The following is a 19286-nucleotide window of genomic DNA, read 5'->3' on the forward strand; positions in this document are numbered from 1 at the left end:
TGCTTCCCTCCCTTCTGTCATTTTAAGGGCGGATCCCGTCCTAACAGACTGCTAATGGTTTGCTCAGAATACCTGGTGGAAATGAATTAATGAAGTAAAATAAAATAAATTCAAGAAATAAACACAACTTTGTCAAGATCTGACAGTTAACATAGGTCAATTCTTAGTACAAAACATTCATATGGAGGCTGAATTAAATTAATTAAACCATTCAGTAATAATTGCAAAGCATATATCTATATATTTATATAAGATTGAAACTGCAAACAATGAGATAAAGGGTAATCAAATTAAAAGGACAGGGGGAATGAAATTTTACATTATCTTTAGTTTTAATACGAATACAAATTGTATAGAAATGTTATCTAACAAAGATATTATTTATTTATTTATTTGATTTTTTTTTTTTAATTCTTTTATTTATTTATTTTTTATTAAAAAAATGAAAATAATAATCGAAATTTTAACAGCAATGACCAGCTTTTATTTTGAAATACTCTATCCGACCGGAGGAAGCAGTACTCTGCGCATGCGCCCTAGCAGCTCACGTTGTGCTTCACGAAAATGTGTCTAGCAAAACAGTTAAAGTAGAAGCCTATGTAAGAAGATGTTTTAATCAGTTATCGGGTAGGTATTTCGTATTTATTTTTGCTGCATTGTTATCAGCTGATGGCCAGTTGAATTTAGAAGTTAAAAAATCCAAAGTGTGAAAGCTGTAACTATTGTTACTAGGTTAGTCTTAGCCGTGTGGGGTAAGAAGGAGCATGGCAGCATCGCTGGAGCTGATAGCAGGGAGTTACGAGCAGGTCACTTGTGGATATCAAGTGAGCATAGATGGAGAGGTAAGTCATTTAATTTTATAAACATTACGAATTTAGGAAGCAGGCTAAAGTGTCCGTAAGGGTAGGTTACTCTGAATGATGGCTGTAAATCTTGGTTCATTTAACTCATAACCTGAAAGTGTTTTCTATCATGTCGTCACTATCTAATTCTTTATAGACAATCTGAAACATCTGTTTTTTACGCAGGAGTGGACACCCAAGCCAGATTTCACACATCATGCCCACACAGCTTCTTTAACAGCTGTGGCAGCCAGTGAGAGGTTTGTTGTCACAGGGAGTAAAGATGAGACCATTCAGCTGTACGACATGAAGAAGAAAGTAGAGCACGGAGCTCTGCTGCATCATGATGGTAACTGCCATTTCTGAATGAATTAAAGAGCTCAGGTTCAGTGAAACCCGAAGACTGCAGGTATTTTTCTCTGCAAAGGATATTTCTGCAGTCTCCAGATTAAAATGAGCTTCCTAACTTACTGTGCATTAGCAGTTGCAAAGTTATTTACCAACTTCAGTGTTCATTTTTGCATTGTAAAGGACAGCAGCTGGTGAGGACTTTTTGTAATAATTGCAGATACAAAACACTAAAGAAATCTCTGTCACATTGCTTTTTCTCTTGACATTCAATTTTTTTTTAACATTCTTCATAGAACAAGGCTTACAAATTCTACCAAAGTGCAAATAGTTGTTTCTGTGTTCATCTGACACTGATAAAAAGTTACAAAAAATTTAGCTGAATAAACAGTCACCAACAAGTTACACAGACTTACACAGACAGAACAAATTTTTGTTGCAAACTTTAATAGGTGCTTCTAAAAAACACTACAGTCTGAAATCTTTCAGAACATTAAAAGCCAGAAATAATTAAGATCTGGTCATTTTGTTGCCATTCAGTTCTTCCCTTTCTTCGCTTAGGATTTCTCATACCAGTAATTTTCACTTTGTCACTATTCTTATTGTTCCTTACTTGTTGCCAGATTGTTGTTGTTTTTTTTTTTTTTACAAGTGTCAAAAGCTGACAACTTCATAGTCATTGTCCTCAATTGCTGGTGTGCTGCAGTCAGACTCATGACAGGCCTGGTTGGTTACTTTTACCAAAATGGAGTAAACATATCACCTTGTGTTATCTAAACCTCACACAAACCTCTTTGTATTTCACAGGCAGCATCACCTGCCTTGAGTTTTATGGAGCGTCTCATTTACTGAGCGCAGCTGAGGATGGACTAATATGTGTGTGGAGCACAAAGAAGTGGGAGTGTCTGAAGACCATCAAAGCTCACAAGTGAGTAAACAAAGAAGATGCAAAACCATATACAGTACGTGACTTTAAAATTATTGTGATGAATGTTGTTTTGGTCTAGAGAATTTCCCAATTCAGTTCACTTTATGTTTTTTCTTCAGAGGCCACGTTACATCACTGTCTGTCCATCCATCTGGGAAACTTGCACTTTCAGTTGGGACAGATAAGACTCTGAGGTAAAATCCTCATTTTTGCTATAAAATCAGTGTGACACGTGATGCATTTTTCGGAATAAAAAGTGTTCTTTGTATTTTTATCTATTTAGAACATGGAATCTTATTAATGGAAGATCCGCTTTCATCAAAAATATCAAACAAAGTGAGAAGCCTCTTAATTTTTTCCCTCGGAGACATTTATATAATTTTAATTACTTGAATCTTCTTTTCTCTGCACTTTTAACAGATGCACACATTGTCAGATGGTCTCCTGAAGGAGATAAATATTTGGTTGTGACTAATGAGAAGATAAACTTTTATGACATGGTGACGGCCTCTGTGACAGGAACCATCACAAACCCCAAAAGGATCTCATCTGTCAAGTTTTTAAATGTGAGTCATATATATATATATATATATATATGTATATATATATATATCTGTGAAACATTATATTTACAGTGACATTTACATATGGTTATGGAGATGAGTGATGTTCAGTGTTTATTCACAATGTGTGAGTAATTATCTATCTATCTGTCTATCTATCTATCTATCTATCTATCTATCTATCTATCTATCTATCTATCTATCTATCTATCTATCTATCTATCTATCTATCTAAAATATTATGGTTGTATTCCTGCTGTTTTTTAGAACTCAGTCTTGGCTGTCGCAGGAGACGATGAAACTGTGAGACTATGGGACATTGGGAAAGAAAAATGGATATGTGAGTTCAAAGCCCATGAAACCAGGTATATTTTGTGTTGCGTCATCATCTCCATGTGTTCTACAGAGTCTTTGGAAATATTTGTTTATACATTTTTGAATACATTCAATGCTTTTACAGGAGATATGGTAATATGTTTTGAATAATTCAAGTATCATTATAAACATCTGTTCTTCTGAAACTTAAATGACACTGATTCATCTTTAAAATCAGCTGATAACAAAACGCATAATAGATATATTGTCAAATAAATGAAAAAAACCTGCATCCTTTTGTGCTTTCAGGGTGAAGGCAGTCGACAGTTTTGTTATGGAGGATTACTGTGTGATAGTGACTGCATCAAACGATGGATTTATAAGAATGTGGAAACTCTATCTAAAAGAGGCATGTCTACCCATAGTGTTCACATTTAAATAAAACTGACCAAAGTAGTTTCAACCATAGTGACTGTGCCAATTACCATTTTAAAAAATCTTGATTTTTTTTTTTTTTTTTTTAATCTACAAAAAATAAGTTAAATTCAGCCACATATACTATGAAATAATTGCTGATTCCTTTTTTAATTGATGTTTTACTGCTGATTAACAGGCGCTGGAGCCTCCCACTCTTATTGGGGAAGTGAATACAACAGCCAGACTGACCTGCCTCGCTGTGTGGAAACCAAAATCAGTGAAGATCAAACCGGAACCAGCAACAGAGGCAACAACATCTGAAGGTCAATAATAAGGCTGTTCTTTTAGATTTTCCTGAAACCTGACAGTACAAACAGGTTAAACTGACTCACATTACAAATGAATAGATGTGTGAATGTACTGTTAAACTCAAACTACTTGGTGGATATATAAAAACTTCTCTCCTGTTCTTCTCTTCAGATGTTCCCCGTGAGCTTGTAAAGTCAAAGAGAGTCCAACTCGCAGAGGAAGTCATACTAGAAGATGAGAGCAAACCCAAAAAGAAGAAAAAAGACAGTGGAAAATAAAGTTGATCATAATAAAGTGTTTAGAACCAGTGGACTGTTTAACAGCTGGACTTCTGTCACGCACTGCTAATAGTTACCACAAGGAGGCTGTAAATCCCAGTTTTTACTGTTTTTATTTTTGCCACAAATATATTTTCTATAACTATTGAAAGTATGAAAAAGAAAATGGAAAGTGAGAAAAGCAGCAATAAAAATGTTTTATGATGGACTGCAGCTTATCTAGTCTAATATGCATAACAGTTGTGGATAAGTTAATTCTTTTTTCCTAAGAATACAGAAAATAAATATGTTTGTGAAGTTGGGGACTACTGATAAAGTCCTAAGTGATTAAATAGAAAAGGTGTTGAAATTGAAAAAAAAAAAAAAGTGAAGCGGTAGTTTTATTTGTGTTTTTTGACACCGGAAGTAAATCTTCCGGTTTACAACTTGCAAAGCGACAAACCGGTAGGAACTTTAATTTCCTCCAAACGTAAGGAGTGTTTACCGTAGTTTTTCTCTTTTTTTTTTTTGTGGTAAAGACATGAGCTCTTTTATTATGTGACAGGAAAGGGTGGTTCGTCGCCGTATTTTAAGTGTTGGAACAGTGAGACAGCGCAGTTAAAGTGTGTTTCTTTGGTGATGGCTGCGGACTGGGTTGGCTTCTGCTACGCCGCTCTGGTGTCAGCAGGAGGAATCATGGGATATGTGAAAGCAGGTACGAGAGACGCTAATGTTACAAAGCTGTCAGTTTTATATGAAAAAAAGTCACATTAGCAGAGCCACCTTAAATATATCACGCAGATATTCAAATACTATGTTTTTTTTTCCACTGGAAGGAGGTGAGTCCATATAAGCCTCAATAGACCAGAATGCAACGGGGCCAAAACATGTCAGCACAGTTTACTGCTTATTGCTTGTATTGTTGTAAACTATCTCCGTTTACATACAGTTTGAGGTATTTACTGCATGTAGTTTGAACTAATGTAGTCTAACAATTAACTTGATGTAGTTTTAGTGGACACAGATACAGTCGGGTCCATATGTACAGTATTTGGACTCTGACTCAGCCTCTGGAAGTCCACGACCACAGTGGATTTAAATGAATGAATCGAAATGTGTTTGGGGAAAAAAAAAAAAAAAAAAAAACTGGGATAAAAGACAAACAAACATTTAAGAATGAACAGGAAATATAAAAGGGAATATTGTATTTATATTGCTTGTCCTGTACATATATATATATCATTAATGACATTGTTCTATAGAGCTTTTATTGAGTCTGTCCTGACGTTCTTCATGATCTGCTGGTATGGAAACATCACTATCAAAGATAAGAATGCACTTTCCAAGATTGTGAATGTAGCCAGTAAGATAGTGGGAGTAAAGTTCAATACTCTAAGCGAGTATTTCAACAAGCAGGTGCTCAACAAAGCCATAAGTATCTATCAATATACAAGTCATCCTATGCATACAGAATTCATATTGTTGCCATCTGTCTTATGATTTCAAAATCCATTTGTTTTAAAACAGAGGTACAAGACTTGCTTTATCCCTCTTTTGATCCACGCACTGAATGCACACATCAGAAGATAGCCTTGCCCATTTAGTCCCCACCCCCATCCCACTACTTCTTCTCATATCTCTTTTTAAATCTATCTTATATTTATTGTAACTGCACCTTGATTTTAAATGACTTAGTTTTTAGCGCACTGCCAATATGTATATTTATTACAAATGACCTATTATGTTTTTTGTGCAGATCTGCCTGTCGGTCTGTATTGTTGTGCCTTTGTTGCGAAGTATGCGTGTGGTCCTGCTGCAAACAAATTGCCTGTTTGGGAGAAAGAATAAAACTGATTTTGGTTCTGATTCTTATTTGCATCTTAATTCTATAGATGCATTTGCATTAGAAATGGTAAAATCAACAATTTGGTGCATTTTATAAAGAAAGAACCCATTGGTGAGCTCAGCAACACCAGAGGACTATGGAGGACAACTAAAGGTGATGTTTGCAGAATTCTTTGATTGATGAAGAAAACCCCTTTTACAATATCCAGCTAAGTCCAGAACACATTTGAGGAGGTAGGTGAGTTATTAAAGACATGCCTCTGTGAATGCAAATACTGAAGGTTAACAACAAGCCAAAAACAGGGAGGACTAATTAGAATCTGCCAGAAAATATCTTAAAAAAAAAAAAAAAAAAAAGCCTCACCTGTTCAGCAAAAAGGTTCTTTGGACAGATTGCACCAAAATGATGGTAAAAGAAAAGTATGGAGAAAGAAAGGAACAGCTCATGATCCAATTCTGACCATGTCATGTGTCTACCATGGTTACTGTTATGTCATGGACTTGAGTGGCCATGAGTGGAACTGTCACTGATGTTTATTGATCATACGATGCCAATAGAAGTAACTCATTTCTCATCCACTGTGGTGGTCTACAGAGGCAAAATTTGTGTTACTATCTACATATATATGGATCTGACTGAACATCGGTATCAGCAAATATCATCTGTGTTGCCATTTCATCAATGACAGTGGTGATACTTCATGACCTGTAATTGAAGATAATTTTTTTTTAATCAACATTTCTTCATTTCCCTGGCACAAAAGATGAAATAAATAAAAACAAAAAAGCAAAGGAACAAACAGAAAATAACACTGAAAAAGCAAAAGCACCAAAATCTATTGTGATAAATTGTGATCAGTGAGAAACATTATCAGTGTCACTAGTGGAGAGTATGACTGGATGGTGTTTCATGTGATTTTCCTCCACAGGTAGCATCACCTCTCTGGCTGCAGGACTCCTTTTTGGACTGCTGGCTGCAGTTGGTGCTTATCTGGTATCTCAAAATCCTAAGAATGTGTGGCTCTCTCTAGGTGAGCAAGTTCAGTTTGTTTGAGTGTAACATCCCAACTGAAGCTTCATAAACAAATGAGCAAACAAGCAACAACTGTCTCCCTCCACTGTGAACATGTAGGAACCTCAGGGACCCTGGCGGTGGTGATGGGGCTCCGTTTTCTCAGCAGCTGGAAGTTCATGCCAGCTGGATTGATGACTTTATTAAGGTATCTAATTATGGATACAGTATTTTGCATCATGTAAATGTAAACTGAGTCCTGATATAACTGTTGTCACCTCTTTTCAGTGCACTTATGCTGGTGAGGATCATTACTGTGATGTTTAAGAGGCCACATAAGCCCTGAAAAGATATGAACGTATTTTTTTTCCTGGACACTGTCAAAGAAGGGTAAAATTTTCTACAACATTAATCTGTACCTTGTCGCTATGACAGTGTCTCTATGACAGATGGGTTTGTATATAAATGTTACATAAAATATGTGATTTAAGAGGAAACTGTCTCTGGTCAACAGAATCAATCCCAGCACTAGCTTTGTTTTCAGATGCTTAAAACATTCCTATCTGTTCTTCAGAAAGAACATAATTTTTTGTACAAATAAGGTGTTGTTTTTAACCTGTCAGATGTATAACTCTTGGCTCACTAAGGGTATATAAGAGTAGAATTATGCTGTCAGTCATGCCTTTTTTGTACTTTTGTAAATTTACATATCTGCCATATATTTGTTGCTAATAAAAATCAAGTCATTTGAGTTATAATGTGTCCTTTATTGAAATTTCAAGCTGTTTAAAAAACAAAAAAATACTATAATAAGTCATGGGATATTGATACACTGAACAACACTTAACAGATAACATGGAAACATGGCAAATGTTCAAAGAGACTAGCAGGAAACACTGTGACACACAGCAGGCTGCATGAAGCACGTCTCCCCTCAAGTGTTTATTTCCTGGCAAAAGTGCAGTTGAGAACCTTTCCCATGAGTCACTGGTGAAGTTCAGTGGACTGTTGTGCTACCGGTGGCCTCCATATTTGGAGGTCCAGTCTACTCGTCCATGGACTGGTTGAAGATTTGTGTTCTTGGAAAATGTGTTCTTGCCTGTTGCACTGGTGCTCAAAACAGGGATCTGGGGGGTCGGAGATTTGTTCATCCATCCATCATACTCTGAAATCAACACGAGACAGAAAGGAAGAGTGATTTAGAGACTTATCCATTGCACAACTGTATTAAAAACTATATGTTTGTATTCATGGTGCTGCTACTTTTTCCACCTTCATTTGATAACGACAGCTTGTGCAGAGATGTCTTGTTTTTGGAGGTTTTTATTTTTTGGTCAGTTCTTAAATCAGCAGAGGGTGACAGATCAACTGAGTGACAAAAATGAGAAGGATTGCAGAATGTCAGGTTAAAGATGGGACAATTAAAAGAATCTAAAAAAAAAAATAAAAAAATTTTTCACAAAAAAAACATAAGCATTTTTGAAAAAGACAGTGACTTTTTTCATCTCCAGGGGGTGCTGTACTCTAGTGGTAACAAAGATGAATTAGAAAGACCAGTATTACTAAAATAAACTACAAACCTAATTTATTTTTCCTAACTGGTACCAGGTGACACTGAATTCAGTATGTCTGGACTGACTTACTTGCAGAGGCCAGTCCTATAGGTGCCAGTGTGATCCTCTGTCTCCCTGCTCCTTTTTCACTCTTGTAGATCCTGGTTGGGTTATTAGGAGTGCTCATGAAGAAATCTGAAAAGGAAAAGCATAATCCTTCAACACTAATGTCAACCACCACACATGTCCCATATATTGTACATGAGTAAATGCACTGTCCTCTACCTCTTCAATGTAATGATATCACCATTTGCAGGTGAATCTAAGAGATACCTTTAGGAAGATTAAGATCATCCAGAGGCTTTTCTTTCAGATGCTGTTTATCTGTTAGTTTAGAAAAACTAATGTCTAAAACCACATCACATCAGACAGAAACAAGATGAAGAATTAGAGGGGAGAGAAAAAAACATCAAGAAAACCCAGAAAGTGAGATCTTTCAGGCTTTGTTCTTTAGATGGACATTCAACATGTTACTCTAGCTCCCTCACACTTGCGCAAAAGGTTAAACATGATAGAAAATGAATTATACAGGGTTCTTTGGCCCATTCTTAATCTCAGTCCATGAGGCCTAATCACTGAACTGTCATAGAGTTAAGTGGGACATCGTCACAAGTGATTGAGATTAAGTGACTGCAAAGGCTTGAAATGGTACAAAGAGGACTGGGTTGCACTTTACAACGTATCACATGACATTACCTTGACAACACCAAAACATGTTTGACACTGCTGTGGGTTTGAGACATCTTACATTCCATTTTTTATTTGAGTCATGACCTGAACACCTACCATCTTTTACCAAGAGGGATATGTCAAACAATCAATTTGACTTATTTTACGTAAAAATTAAAAGAAAACAAAAAAAACAAAAACAATAATAATTGGGCAACACAGTGGTGTGGCGGCTAGCACTGTTGCTGTCTGTGTCATGTTCTCCCATTGTCTGTCTGAGTTCTCTCTGAGTACTTCCGCTCACCATCCAAAGACAATAACTTAATAGGATAATTTGGTCAATCAAAATTATCCATAGGTGTGAATAGTTGTTTGTCTGTATGTCAGGCCTTCGATGAACTGGCAACACGTCAGTAGTGTACCCCAACTTCTCCCAGTGGTAGCTGGGATAAGCTCCAGCACCCCTGCCACCCTCTCAAGGATTAAGTGGTTCAGAAAATGAATGAATGAATGAATAAGTTAAAATTAAATGAATGGTTGATGATCAAACACAATGTGTATATAACATGTTTTCATTCCTCTAATTCTACATTTTTTTATGGCATTATTTATCATTTATCACCATCTTAAATCTTGGTAAATGTTGTGATTTGTTGAAAATTTAGACACAAGTGGATGTGCATAAAGGGCTCAAATAGTCTGTGAGACAGCCCTCATACACTTGATGAAGTGACAGTGGGACAGGCCTGAGCCCTGATGGACTCAACAGGATGCACCTCCAAGCCTGTGGGTGTAGACGTTGGGACTGGGCCTTTATTTCACTACATGCGCCGCTGAAAGGCAAATATAACACTGACTTTACCTGTTTGCTTTATGTCACCTTACCCTTGCCTACTACTTGAGTGTTAATTATCATCAAATTATCCTTACCTTTACTAAAGCTGGCCACCTGTCCAAATGAAGACTTGCTTTTTGGATTTACTCCTGAAAATGACAAACAGAGTAAATTCACTATGTATCTAATAATATTTTTAGCAAAACACTAAGGTAGTGCCTGTGTAGCATGTGCTAAGAAGCCCAATGGATTAAGAATAAGAATATTAAGAATATGGATTAAGAATAAGAATATTAAGAACAACAAGCAGCTACTGTGTTGAGTCCCATCAGAGTACTGTGAACCTTTAACTGTGACATTTAACATTGACCATAATGCGTTATGTTGGTAGGTTTTTTCATCATTGGTCCTAGGAATATGAGATGTCATTTGTTCATCTACCTTACGGTGTGGTAAGTAGATAACATGTCTAATCCATCATATTTCTTATTGTTTGGAGAAGTTCATATTTCCACTGAATTTCAAGAATAACTTTGACAGATTCGCTATGAAAGAGATATGCATGTGTTTTGCTTGACAACCACACACTGATGTAGTTTACATGGGGGACATATAAACCTCATCACCAATGATATTTTACTATTATTTATTAATTCAGTTTATTAACCATCCCACACAACCATTGAGTGGTTGATTATTAACCCATTTTCACTCAATTATTAGAAACTGCAGTCATGACCAAAAATGTGGTGTTTTTTTGTAGTTACAATAACATTGACTTTGACATTTGACCACAAAAATCTATTCACTTCATCCTTGAGTCAAAGTGAACATTAGAGCCAAATTAGAAAAAAAAAATCCATCAAAGTATTTCTAAGATATCAGACAGTTATACAGACAAGCACCACAGACTTCTGACAAAATTCTCTAATCTAACTGTGAATAGTGTTTCTAGATATACATACTGTTTTCATGGGTAATACATACTGTTAATATTGTTAATATCATTCATAGATATACATACTGTCACATACTGTTAATACTGTAAATTTGCATCTATTCATATTTTGTCCATTTTAATTTTCATTCTACTTAGTTCTATTCTTATGTTACTTTGTAAAATTGTAAAATTTAAATTGTGTTTTCTTATCTTATTTTTAGTTTTTGTAATTTCATTTTCACTGTATTGTTATTTCTGTAGTACTGGTGTTTTGTTAATATCATTGCACTGACTGGAGTAGCACTCCTAATTTCACTGTACACACAATGACAATCAATGCTATTCTATTCTATTCTATTCTATTCTATTCTATTCTATTCTATTCTATTCTATTCTATTCTATTCCTACTGGTTCAGACTTTTATGTGGATCATGTGTGAGAGGGCTAACTTTCACAGGCAACATCAACCACATTCTATTTTACATTTTTTGTGTTGAATAAAAGCGTATCAATAAACAATCTACCAAAAACAATATACCTACACGAAACCTTGCAACTGAATGATTGTTGGAGTGTGTTTGAATTAGAGCAGGTCATTTTCTCACCAGGCAGGTATCTGGACTGGCGGAGGTAGTGCTGCTTGGCTGACAAGGTTGAGGCCTGAGATCTGTTCAGGCTTGTGTTACTCTGTGGTTTGACAACTGTATTATCCTTTGAATCCTGAAATCTGTACAGTATATATGTAAGTATATTACTGTTGATGTGCATATATTTTATATGGCCTGAAAACACTGGTATATTGCATCAGAGACTCCTAACTGACCTGCTCTTCAGAAAGTTAATTGTGGGTTTTTTGGAGATTGAAACACCAGCATCTGTGTCGTCAGAGTCATCCCAGCTGTCAACAGACTTGAAAGACGTCTGGCCCCATCGTCTGCGCCCTGTTCGCACTCCAGTTACACTGTTCTCTGTTCCCGAGAGAGCTCTTACAGGCTTTAAAAAGGTATACAGAAACAGTTATGTGAGCCCCAGCAAGATCCAATCTGACATTACGAAAATGAACCCAGAGCACAAGCTCACCTGAGGCCTGGATTTCACCAAGCTGAGAGGTTCCTGCTGCCCCTCCAACATGGCGCTGGGAGGCACCGGTTGCTCGAAGTTTGAGTCCGTGTCCTGAGGAAGAAGGATCTGCTGTAGAGGCCGGTGGAGAGACTGGCTACACATCTGCATCTTTGACTGGGTTTTACTAGATTCACAGGAATCCATGTCTCTCTGTCTAGGGGACAGAGGTCTGAGTTCTGCAGCCTCTTCTCTCATCTTCGTCTGGACTTTGTGTTGCTCTGAGATTTTGGAATGTGGAATGCCAACATGGAAGTATGGGTATCGTAGAGCCTGGAGGACAATAAAACAGTGCAGCAGATGTTTGTGTTCGCTCTTTTAGTTGACTCAAATCTTTTAATATTTAGTCAACTAAAACTAGACTGAAATTATAACAATTCAGATTTTTTAAGTATGGGTGAAAGATCCCAGTCAGTGTTTGGTCAAACATTACGCTGTGGGTTTTAAATGTACCTGGAGAGCACTTGGTCTTTTCTCTGGGTCCCACTGCAGCATGTCTCTCATCAGTGTAATGGCATCTTCGCTGGCATTAGGGATCAAGGATCTGAGGCTGGTAGGGACACACTTTGGGAAACGGAAATTCATTGAAGCAGCCAGGTTGTAGCCGTATGGCCAGTCCGTCTGAATTGTTTAGCAACAGGAGGAGATAACAAATGGATCATCTGTGAGGACATGTGTCTCCATACAGACGTAGAAAATCACAAACACATGATATGCTTAAAACAAAAGCAAAAGAGAACGTATTGATATCATTAATGTGAGTGTATGTCACTCTCATTTAAGGGATATAGTATGTTATTCTTATTCTTGTCTCTCCACAAATGTAACTCAAAAATAAGGGCAAGTATTGTACTAAAAATCACACACATGCTACATGACAGTATCTATTAACATGATCAATTACTTTGTGATCTGTAAGATGATGCAGAACTGAGAGCAAATTTTTATTTCATTCTAAACCCACCATATTCAGGTTTGGAAGTGACTCACTGCTCCTTATGTTATGATAACAAATCTTCATACTGAGATCTGATAATGGAACTGACAGTATAATTTGACATATATATATATATATAAATAAAAATATATATATATATATATATATATATATATATATATATATATATATATATATATATACATACATACATACATATATATATATATATATATATATATATATATATATATATATATATATATATATATATATATATATATATATATGAGTGTATTCAGTATGGTGGATATGGTCTAAGGGGGTGACAGTCCGTAATCTATGACTGTTTTGCTGTGCAAAGTTATTATAGTTATTAAAAACTAACACTGAAACTAAAATGAGCAGTGGAAAAATGATTTCTTTTATGACATGACATAAAATTAAAAGACAACTTTAAAAAAACATAAGCAAAAAATTCAAAGAAAAAAACAACACAAACTAAAACACAATACTGGCAAATCAGTTTTACTTTCATTTTCTCATTTGGATTGTGGTTACTAAATCAATAAAATTAAATCTCTCCTCTAAATAATAAAATAAAACATCTGAATATTTTGATATCATTTCTAACACTAGCAAATTGCACACAATATGATATTGTTAATAAGCAATAGTTTTAGAAAACATATTTGATATCATATGTTCTTAAACCATACTTTTTTCATCTTCTATAAATCAAGGCTTTCCTGAAAAGCTAATGCTAAATATGAAGGAAATTAACTAATAAACACCAAGCTTCATAAAAAATAACGTACAAATATTAATTCCTGACAAAACTAATGAAAATTTAAAACTTTTAAGAACTCACCTTCTTTAAGGTTCCAAGCACCTGACAGATCTTGAAGACCTCGTCCACCTCACTGTTTCCAGGGAACAGCGGCCTGAGGGTGTAGAGCTCAGCCATGATGCAGCCCACAGCCCATATGTCGATGGAGGAGCTGTACGAGCTGGACTTGAGCAGAACCTCTGGCGCTCGGTACCTAGAATGACAGAATGGGACAAGACAGATCATAACAGGTGAATATATTTGTTTTACTTTTTTGGTCATAAAATACCTAGTAGTAACAATTAAATGCAAAAACATGCACATTTATATTTTACTAAAAAACTGAATAAATACAATAAATAACTTCCTCACACCACATACTGACAATTCCCAATCAGAGGACATTTCAACTGACTTAAACATTGTGAGCAGTAGATATCAAACAACACAGTCCTGATAATCTTAATGATAATCTACTGTCTAGTCAGAGGACTGCTGTATCTGCCCTCTGACCTAATTCACCTCTGCCTTCACAACAGTAGCTCAGAGTCATTTTATGTGATGTGATACATTATATCAAACATGTATTGGACATGGGTCAAGTTCAAATCAGAAATATAAACTATAGATCAGCAACTCACAAGAACAAAGTAGGAACTAAGTAAAGGATCACCAGCTACAGCTACGTCAGTACTGTAGATGTGGGTGTTTTATTGATAGGAACTTGTAGTTATTTATTTCCTGTAAATATATCAGCCTCACCATCTTGTGGACACATAGTCAGTGTACGGTGGTTGGGAGCGGATTTCTCTGGCCAGTCCAAAGTCAGCGATTTTAACTTGCTCTGGGCCCATGCAGAGCAAGTTCTCTGGTTTCATGTCACGATGAAAATAACCTGAAAAAGATGAGCTAGTCAACCACATATGTGCTTGATTTACATGATAATCCAAACTAAATGAGTTGGCTCCTAGCTTCTACTTCCATTACAGCAACTACTACTACTATATTATACGTCTATACAGGTTAAACTACTAATGACATGACTCTTTGTTGACGCAAACATTTTCAGATTTTTTCACAAAGTTAAAACATCTGAGAAAAATCAAGATGTTTTAACCAGACAGCACAGTCAAGGCCAGCCTAAATTCAAGAAAAAGAAATGACAAATACAGGAGGAGGACTCTTACCGTGCTTATGCACAAATGCTAAGCCAGACAATACTTGGAACAGAATGTTCCTTATCTCATTTTCAGAAAACATCTTATCTTCCCTGGCAGCAGCAAAGTGGCAAGAGACAAAAGGAAAGGAAAGAGAGGATAAAGCAAAAAGACTATGCATACAATCATGCCTTATTGTAGTGGGAATGACACCGACACCTACTACAAGCACTAAGAACAGTGCTGATTTCTTTTTCTGAGAAGTAAAACTTTGTTCAGTTGTGCTTTGGTACCACTCACACCTCCTCTTCCCACCGAAGCACAACAGAAGTGAGTCATTTTTTGTTGGAAAAGAGAAAATCCTGTGAAGCCCGATGCCTTACCAGCTGTCCGGCATTCATTTACTTTTTTCTTAACATTTTCTTTAGCGCATCCAAATGTTTATTCACGCATTTACATTAAACTGAAGTCAGTGCTGGCAGCTCAATGGTATGGTGTTTCATAAGAGAAAAGATAGACTCAGAGTATTTTTCTTCTTCTGTCTACGCTATGACCAAAACACCTTGCTGAATTCACCTACCATTTTTATGAATAAAGGACAGCCCCTGTAATATCTGAAATGCCATGTTTCTGACGACTGACTCAGGGAACAACTTGTTTCTGCAAAAACGAAGACCGACACATGATGACTCAAGCTGACCCACATAATTATCACATTTCTAATGGTAATAAGAAGCATCACTCTGCAGAATTAAATTATAAATGTAATATACTTCACATATCTGGTATAAAGCTGAGATAATACTCAGTAAAATGTTGCATTTTCTGAACGTTTGTTACCGTTCTTTCATGAGCTGATACAGGTTTTCTTTCATGTACTCAAACACAAAGTAGAGGTGGTCATTTTCTCGGATGACTTCCTTCAGTTTCACCACATTGGCATGGTTCAGCTTCTTCAGTGACTGTTGAAAATGCAAAGAGTCATTAGTGATTATCTCCTCAATAGTTACATTAAAGGTGACTTATAATACCCAGGGTATGAAATTAGCTTTTTCACTTGACTCCCACATATATACAAAAGACATTATGTGCCAAGACGAATTAGAGGTGCCATAACAATTTTTCTCACCATCCATTGTTTTTTAATGACAAGGCTCAGGTAAGGCTAGTGATGGTATAAAACATGCTTACAGAATCAATCACAAGTGTAAACATTTTTAATAAACTTACCAATAAACTGTATTTTCTTAAATATTAACAGGAAATACATAAAGGTTATAATACACTGCTGCCCAAAAATTTGGACATCAAATTCCTCTTTTTATTTCTATTTATAAACATAATCAACATCAATCACCATTGACCAGATGAGTCCCAGTTACACTTTATCTATCAATTAATCACAAAGTCACAATCATTTCATGAGAAGAGGTAAAAATATTTTATTCTAACTTTATGGGCAACTTTATGGGTTTATTTATATGAACATCAATGACTGAGCCTTAAAATATCCATGTCATCACAAATACAAACATCTCTAAGAAAGATGTAATGAATCTCCATGTTTCACCCAGTGTTATGTTCATGTATATCAGGGTTTTTTTAAACAAATGTACACAATAATAACAATAAAAACAACAATGATAAAAACAATAACAATAATAATACCAATTATAAAACAATGTCATGTATAATAAAGTCTTTTCTTTACCATATAGCTTTGGCAGGTCTGTATAAATATACAGTGATGCAAATAAGGCTGTGGAATGAAACTGAACTGAACTGAAAGATCAGATATAGAATGATAAATAGAAATGTCTCCTGCCCTCAAAGACTTAGTATGTAAGCTGGAACTTAAGTCATGCCCATAATAACATATCTTCAGTGCATGAATTTGTTTAAAATGCTCAAATATTTATTACATATAGTAAATATTGGTTATATTGTGTAGTAATTATTCTTACCTTAACCTCTCTGAGATTCATACACTCCTCCCAGGAATAAAACTTCCTCTTCATCCTGTTATAAAGTCCACAATAAAAAGTACACTTATTACATTCATGTTTCAATATAGTGTTTGTCGTAATTCTAATAAAACCTCACCTAGAGTAGCTTTCCCTGTTTGGAAAACTTTTCAAGCTTTTCTGTGAATATTCAGTCAACTCACACAGTGGGATAAAACCTGCCAAATGTCTTTCTTAATGGTGATAGCTGCTTTCATTTCAGCATCACTCTTGTACTTCTTATACTGAAATTGTTGCATTTGAAGAGCTTTCATATGTTTTCTATGTGAAATCACTTTTTAACTTAACTTTCTTACTGGAAACTTTCATTTAAAAGTTCCACAGCCTCCAAGGTGCATTACTACTGTATGTGGTGTACTTTCACTGTCATCAGTAGTATCAGGTTGCACTAGAACCGCACATTTACAAACAGTGCCTGGTGGAGCCTTGCAAAACATTAATTATTAATTTCTGGCCAAAGACAGATTCCTAAAATAGAGTCTATACACAAAAGGAACCAAAGAAATGACATACAGTAAGTATCTTTTAATCTTGAAGATGATCTTAAAATGATCTTTATTTAGAGTAGTCTTCCAAAATAAACAATGCCAAAATTATGGCTTAAAATAGCAACACGATTTGTTTAATCTATTCTTTTTGTTATGTGAGCCTTGACAGGACTCAGTGTGTTTCAGTCAAGAGCCTACATGTCCTTGTGGCAGCCACTCAGGGATTAATCAGCTTAACGCTTCAAGACAACACAATATGTCCCCGTTGAGTCTTCATGAACTCAACTGAATGCACATGTCAGAGTTACACTCACCTCTTTATAGCTACCAGCTCCCCTGTCTCATTGCTTTTTCCCAGCAGCACACTGCCATAGGTGCCATCCCCCAGCTGTTTCAGGGTGGTGTAGCGGTTCATGGTCCACAGAAAGCCCTGCCTCCCCCTCACTGAGCTGGCTTGAGAGTCCAACACAGTCCAGCAGTTGGTCATTGTACACACAGCAATATCACTCCACAGATCAACCAACAGCCATGTTCTACTCTGCTGCTACTGTGTGCCTACAGCAATAAAACATGAGCTTTCATGCTTTACCTTTGTCTCTGTAGAGTTGTGATGAAGAGTGAATGAGCACCTAGTGAGGGCAGAAGGGAACTGACTGACGCTGTCCTGATCCTGTCTGTTGCAGTGTGCCTCACCTATCCTGAGCTAAGCCTTCACAGAGCACAGAGGAAGGGCGATCTGCTGCAATGGGAAGTGGATTAAGTTCTGCCTAAGAATGTATGCCAAGCCACAGGAGAACCTGGAAAACAGGTTTTACTCCTTTGAGACCACAAAGTTTGAAAACAACACTGGCACATTTGTGTTTTCACAGTTTATATGATCCTGAAACAGTAGACTTTGTCTTCACATAAAATGGCCAATGATTTTGAGGTGTGTTTGACAATGCTGAAAACACTTTCAGCTGTTTGACAGTCATGCAAAGGTGACCAAAGAACAATCCACTGTTGACAAGTATACACTTCCATTCTGTGAATTCTGACGTCAGTCTTTCACTAAGTGTTTTTCCCTGCTTTTCTTTTTTTATCCAATTAACCCACTATCCTCACTCAGGCAGTAACTGTGAGTAACTGGGGCCTTGGTTAGACAAAGCCTGTCTATTTCTAACTAGCATAAGCCACAAATCAAGTCAAATCATTCCAGGATTAGACTAGTTTCTTGGAATTAATCCATCATCTAAAAAGCTCTGTGATTTATGAGTCATAACAAAAGGTTTTATTAGTGTTAATTAGAGCTTGGTAGCTAACTTCAATACTTTACTGCACAAATTGTATTTCATAGACTGCTGATATGGTTTAGTATCACTTGATACCAATTTTCACTGCCAAAGGAGCAAATCCCAACTGTGTCAACTCATGCATTATGAATGAATGGCTTTTACTACAACTGCACAATGACTCAAAACACATTCAATATGACAGCTGCTATTATACGATAGAAAAAAAACACAAAACAAGACACTGTTTTATCAGTCAGGTGTGTATATGATCATATTTTGGATTCAGTGACACTGGCCAGAAAGAAATACAGCGTAAACCAATGGATGTTGCTACAACTTTTTGTACTTTTTATAGCGTTTCAAGGTGGCATATTAGTATTGGGAAAAGCAATCAATTGGTTATCTGTACTTTTTCCAATATAACCTAGCAAATAGGTTCAAACCACAACTTGCAATATGGCCCACAATATCCACTATATGGCTTTTTCACCAAATCATGCAGCCCTTATACATTTTTATTAATGACATTGGCCTAAGATAACACAATACTGCAAGGTGTAGGCA

At 36.1% G+C, this 19286-nt stretch overlaps 3 protein-coding genes across 8 annotated transcripts; 2 read left to right on the top strand and 1 right to left on the bottom strand.

Annotated features, from left to right (window-relative positions):
- Positions 1-527: 527 nt before the first annotated feature.
- Positions 528-4208, top strand: pak1ip1 (PAK1 interacting protein 1). Of its 2 annotated transcripts, none has more exons than XM_030160162.1 (11): positions 528-627; positions 733-842; positions 1029-1191; positions 1998-2118; positions 2238-2312; positions 2402-2454; positions 2539-2684; positions 2949-3046; positions 3306-3405; positions 3610-3736; positions 3894-4208. In XM_030160162.1, the coding sequence occupies exons 2-11, from the start codon at positions 765-767 to the stop codon at positions 3998-4000; spliced, it is 1068 nt and encodes a 355-aa protein (XP_030016022.1). In that variant the 5' UTR covers positions 528-627; positions 733-764; the 3' UTR covers positions 4001-4208. The 2 variants fall into 2 exon arrangements, with proteins under 2 accessions (XP_030016022.1, XP_030016023.1); XM_030160163.1 differs by having other exon boundaries at positions 581-599.
- Positions 4209-4393: 185 nt separating this feature from the next.
- On the top strand, positions 4394-7587 carry LOC115437073 (transmembrane protein 14C-like). The gene is made up of 5 exons (XM_030160164.1): positions 4394-4444; positions 4545-4694; positions 6754-6855; positions 6957-7044; positions 7125-7587. The coding sequence occupies exons 2-5, from the start codon at positions 4619-4621 to the stop codon at positions 7180-7182; spliced, it is 324 nt and encodes a 107-aa protein (XP_030016024.1). The 5' UTR covers positions 4394-4444; positions 4545-4618; the 3' UTR covers positions 7183-7587.
- LOC115437071 (serine/threonine-protein kinase MAK-like) lies at positions 7527-18197 on the bottom strand. Of its 5 annotated transcripts, XM_030160157.1 has the most exons (16): positions 18038-18197; positions 17763-17901; positions 16901-16955; positions 15777-15898; positions 14967-15049; positions 14542-14674; positions 13822-13993; positions 12467-12634; positions 11975-12286; positions 11718-11887; positions 11500-11621; positions 10049-10102; positions 8723-8797; positions 8480-8584; positions 8109-8204; positions 7527-8001 (listed from the first exon to the last, which is right to left on the bottom strand). In XM_030160157.1, the coding sequence occupies exons 2-16, from the start codon at positions 17861-17863 to the stop codon at positions 7850-7852; spliced, it is 1920 nt and encodes a 639-aa protein (XP_030016017.1). In that variant the 5' UTR covers positions 17864-17901; positions 18038-18197; the 3' UTR covers positions 7527-7849. The 5 variants fall into 5 exon arrangements, with proteins under 5 accessions (XP_030016017.1, XP_030016016.1, XP_030016018.1 ...); XM_030160156.1 differs by having other exon boundaries at positions 17763-18167; XM_030160158.1 differs by lacking the exon at positions 8723-8797 and having other exon boundaries at positions 17763-18165.
- Positions 18198-19286: the final 1089 nt, after the last annotated feature.

The sequence above is a fragment of the Sphaeramia orbicularis genome, chromosome 17, assembly GCF_902148855.1.
Source record: "Sphaeramia orbicularis chromosome 17, fSphaOr1.1, whole genome shotgun sequence".
NCBI lineage: Eukaryota > Metazoa > Chordata > Actinopteri > Kurtiformes > Apogonidae > Sphaeramia > Sphaeramia orbicularis.